The sequence below is a fragment of the Medicago sativa genome, chromosome 6 (assembly GCF_051527215.1).
Source record: "Medicago sativa cultivar Bolivia chromosome 6, Bolivia_mono, whole genome shotgun sequence".
Classification (NCBI taxonomy): domain Eukaryota; kingdom Viridiplantae; phylum Streptophyta; class Magnoliopsida; order Fabales; family Fabaceae; genus Medicago; species Medicago sativa.
In genome coordinates, this window is record NC_140754.1 from 282,212 (window position 1) to 287,618 (window position 5,407).

The window sequence follows — 5,407 nt, forward strand, 5'->3', positions numbered from 1 at the left end:
GGGAATATTTACTTTGTGTGAATAACATAATATTGAATTTTTTTAAATAAGGGTTATGTTGACCGGTGCTTCCGGGGCACCGGATAAAGATTACTAAAAAATGATTTTTTTTTATTTCTTATGGATTAATTACACAATTTTCAAAGCAATAACTACTATATAATTTACTGTTTTAGTATCCTTAACCAGTGTCTGAGGACACCGGTTAACATTTCCCTTTAAATTATTACTACATTTGTTTTGAATGTTTAAGTCAATTAATCTCATAATTATGCTCACGAGACTATAATTATGTATTTTATCACAGTATCTTGTGTATTGAATGTTTTAAGTTATTTTGTTTTGTTTTGGTTAAAATAAGCCATGAATGTCCATTATTTCCATACATTTTTTTGGTCTTGGTCTGATTGCATGAATATTTCTTGTTACTACCTTTGACTACACATTAATAAAATGGTTTCGATCCTCTTTGTTCCCACGTCAATATCTTTCTCTCACTTTTTTTCTCCAATTTTATTTGCCTCAATTCAATTGCCTGAGACAAAACATTTAAGTCAAATAATCTCTCATTATTCCTGTGTTTCTCAAGAGTGAGTGACAGTCAATTTTATAGTAGTTAAAGATCGTGCATCTTGCATATAATATTATTGAAGTTTATTAGGTATGTGATTTGATTTTTTATTTTATTTTTTGACAAAAATGATTTGATATTTGTTTGTTTTTTTATTTGATAGGAGTAGTTAAAAAGTTTTTTATACTTATTTTATTTTAAGGACATGTCAAAATTATGTTTATTAGAGACAAAAACAAAAATGAATTTTTGAAAGGACAAAACATTTTATTTTTAAAGATTAAAATCAAAATTCATTTTATTTTCGTTAAGTAGCCTAACATCTAGAAAATCCTCTTTAAGGTGAATAAGTGGGATATTCAGGGTTTGAACACCGTCCCTTGCATATATTATGCATTGTTACTATCAACTATCTAAGTTCACGAGGACAAATTCGTTTTAATTTATGGACAGAAAACTTGTTTAACCCTAAATAAAATAACAATTAAATTAATAGTTTTATTTTTTTTGGACGGAAAACTTGTTTAACCCTAAATAAAATAACAATTAAATTAATATCATTTCCTTGCATGAATCAAGTCATTACATAGTAAAACTTTTAAAAACATTGTCCACATGAGCTTAGTTCAGTTGATGGAGACAAATGCATAATATATGCAGGGATTGGAGTGGTTGGAATCCCAGACACCTAACTTCTCATTTAAAACATGTAACCAAAAAAAACCTTTTAAAAACAATATTTGAAATTTTCTAAAAAATAAATAGAATAGGGTAATACTTTGTTATATTATCTGTTTAAACTTTTCAGCTAAAATTTGAAATCTACGCACACAAAAAAAAAGAGCACTTCTTGATCCTTAAAAGGAAAAATTCTTGAGAATATTTTGTTTTCTTGAGAAGTTCCCCGGAAAATTGCTCTACAACATTTGTATTGTTTCATTGATCGTAAGTTTTCACAAGTAACGACACTATATACACTGAGCCACGGTTAAGTTGAGGTAGAATTTGGCTGAAGTAAGAAACAGGAAAAAATAAAGCACAATTCATATATGTTAAGAGACAAATTATTCAATTTTTTTGTATTAGAAAATCATAGTGCAAAAAAAGGATATCTTATAGTTTCATGGAGGAATACATTTATGATTTATCACATTATACAAAAATATCAAGAAAGAGTATTATTCCCTTCATTGAGATCCCTTCCTTCTACAAAAATATCAAGGCCATTGAAAGCATTCTGTAGTGTTAGGCCCTATCCAATAATTAAACCTACATGGTCCTGATTGATTTATTTCCCAATGACATTCTTTTTTCACTGTAGTATCATCTCGATCTTCATCATAAACGTCAAAGTGGCGATTTTGGGCACTATTACTCCATGTAAAATCACAATAGTATAAGGTATTTTTTAGTAGGGTACCAGGCCTAAAAGTGAAGGAGTAAGTTTCTCCAAAATGTATGGATCGAAATCCAATATCATGATTTTTGTCTTTACAATGGACACCAAGCTGAAGACCATTGGTGGAGTTGTTAGTGATGGACATGTGTACTTTGTCTTTAAGAAAAAGACCACTTTTACCACTCTTGAATTGCAAAGCAACAAGAATAGTTAGTAACATAGAAACTGATAATACAAATTTAGAGAGTGAAACCATCTTACTTTCATATATTGAATCATATGACATGTTTTTAGTTATATATATTGTAGAGCTTGAAGAGGAGAATTTTTACTTTGTGTGAATAACATAATATTAAATGTTCCTTTAAGAAAATAATTGAATGTTTTAATTACTAATATTTTTTATTGTTTCAAATAAATAAATGTATCAATCATTAATATGTATTTTATCACAGTATCTTGTGTATTGAATGTTTTAAATTATTACTATATCTGTGTTCTTTTTGTTAAAATTTGGTTGTTTTATACTATGAAGATCTTTTACTTTTATGGTGGAATTATTTTTATAATTAAAGTTTATTTTTTATTCTCCATAATAAAAGCTTACTTTTTATTTTACGATGTCTAGTTTTTTTTGAGGGAAATTTTACGATGTCTAGTTATTGGAGTCAAGTTGTTTTTCTTTTTTTGAAAGAAGGAGTCAAGTGGTTTATGTGCTTCAAGTATGATCAAAATAATCGGAACTCAAGTTTATGTAATCACAAAAGATTTTTTTTCTTAAGAAGCTAAAATGAAATATATTAACCAACCATCTTAGTCTTTTTATCACAAAAAGTGATAGAAGAGAACTACGGAAAAGAAATATATGTTACAACAAGAATCCAAAGGAAATAAAAGAGTAAAGCCGCAAAACAAGCGGCGGGAAGAATGCAAAAGAGAAAATGAAGCTAGAGAAGAACTTCCAAACAAAAGAGCGGATCAAGCCACCACATATGATAATTGAAAGAAACGTTAGGGTGATTTGCTATCAACCACCAAAATGATTGAAGCTTAATTTTGTCGATAAGGTGATGAATAGATTCCCCTTGTTTTTGAAAAATTCTAGCATTCCTGTCATGCCAAACAATCCAAACACAAGAGAGCCAAATTAAGCAAAAGGCATTGCATATGTTTTTAGAAAAGTCACCCAGCGATCAGAACTGAAGTAAGTGATATTTAACATGTGTTGGGTTGACTGTTTCTAAACCTAGCCATTTCTAGATATCAAACCAAATTTTACCAATAAAATCACATGTCATGAAGAGATGATCACAATCCTCCGAACAGTCGCATCCACTTGAACAATAATGAGTGTTCGGTTGAAGAACCCTTCTCCTAATTAAGTTGTCAACTGTAGGTAGTCGATTCCGTAATAATTGCCAAGCAAAAATGTTAACTTTTAAAGGGATCTCCTTATGCCAAAAAATGTATTGTGCTCTTGAAATAAGGAGGAATCCCTTGAATTCAAAAGATTATAAACACTAGCAACATTGTATTTTGAAGATACATGAAGTTTTCAAGTCCACATGTCATTCACATTAGCCTGCAAAACAATTGTTGAAAGCACACAACACTCATTCAATAATTCTTCCTCCCAAGCACATAACCTCCTCTGCCACCTTCAAACATTACCTCCCTCCCCCCAACCTGACAAAAACATATCTGACACAGTTGCCATTTTGTTAATAGAAATGTCAAAAAGACGATTGTATCTACTCTTTAGAGTACCTCCCTCTAACCAAAGATCCCGCCAAAATAAAGTGCCTAATCCATCCCCCACCTCCCTCCGTAAATGATCGTAAAACCAATTGCTAGTCCCCTATCCATCGCCACTGTTAATGCTAAGTAAGTTTCTCCACCACACTGAAGCTACTCTCCCCCCATCACCAATATTCCCACCACACCCACCATACCTCGCAACTAAAACTCTATACCATAAACAACCTTTTTCCTCCTTCAACCGCCAACACCATTTGCCAATTAGATTCAGGGGAAGTAATGATACCTGTTGGAGCCTTGACGAAGGGAAGGAAGTAGACCGGGAGAGAGGACATAACAGATTTTAGAAGAACTAATCGGCCACCCAGAGATAAATTGTGACTCTTCCACCCAGATAATCTAGAGATGACTTGCTCAGTCAAAGGTTTCCAAAAATTCAGTTTACGGGAGTCACCGCCAATAGGAAGACCCAAGTAAAAGAAGGGAACATGAGCAATTTTACAGTTCAAAACTAGAGAAGCCTCATTCAACCAAGACTCCGAAACATTAATACCAACAAGCATGCTTTTATGGAAGTCAACTTTAAGGTCGGAAGTCATTTCAAAAAGAAATAACAAGGCCTTTAGAGATCGAATATTAGCTAGCTTTTCTTACCAACTAACAAAGTATCATCAGCAAATTGTAAGTGAGAAATATGGATCTCAGCAGTTTGGCCCACCTTGTAACTAGAGAATAAATCAGCACGGACTAAAACACTCATCATGATATTAAGACCTTCCGTCACTCTTAAAAAGAGGAACAACTAAAGGGGGTCACCTTGACGAATACCTCGTTCAAAATGGAACTCGTATGTTGGACATCCATTCACTAACACGAAAGCAGAAGTTGTAGTGACACACTCCATGATCCATTTACGCCATAAGACTGAGAAATTCATTTTGGTCATAAAAACATTAAGGTAATCCCAGTCCACAGAATCAAAAGCCTTCTCGAAATCTATTTTAAAAAGTAATAACTCTTTTTTCGATGATATAATTAACTTTGATCTAGAAGAAAGTGAAGGTGGTGAAAAACACGAGAAAGGGACAGGTTGAATTGTGTTTCTGGATTACATCATTTTCATTGTTAGCCATTACTACTAAGAAACTAAAGATAAAAAAAATTCATTGATGCAAACTTGATTTTAAATCTTTATCAAAACTTACAACTTCATTAGAGATGGGTAAAAAAATATTAAAGCCAAACCATTAAGAACTTGATCTAAAATGACATGCGTGTTGTATACAACTTGATTTGCTAGCATAATCCACTCTTTCCATAGTGATTTTACCTTCTAACCTTAGAATGACTTAAGCAACTAAGATAATCCTTATCTTAGATTTCTTGACTCCTTACCCAAGAAGATCTTCCTTGCCTCAAAATAGAGGACCTTCTTGACTTAAACTTAAGGCTTCCTTGAGTTTCTAATGTCTTTCCAGACCCCTTTGTCAAATATAGGTCATTACCATTACTTGGCGTTGTACATATAGAGGATTGAGTTTGTATTTGATTGATGCAAAGTCATAGCTAAAATGATAAATCTCTAAGAGAGGATAAAAAAATTAAATCCAATATCAATTCAAGAGTACTACTACTACTTGATCGATTTACATCATCATTTAGCTACCCTCGTATAACAG

The 5,407-nt window shown here is 32.1% G+C and overlaps 1 protein-coding gene across 1 annotated transcript; it reads right to left on the reverse strand.

Annotated features, from left to right (window-relative positions):
* Nucleotides 1–3,937: 3,937 nt before the first annotated feature.
* On the reverse strand, nucleotides 3,938–4,327 carry LOC146911808 (uncharacterized). The gene has a single exon (XM_085717874.1). It carries the CDS (start codon nucleotides 4,325–4,327, stop codon nucleotides 3,938–3,940), a length of 390 nt encoding a protein of 129 aa, XP_085574000.1.
* Between the last annotated feature and the right edge of the window lie 1,080 nt (nucleotides 4,328–5,407).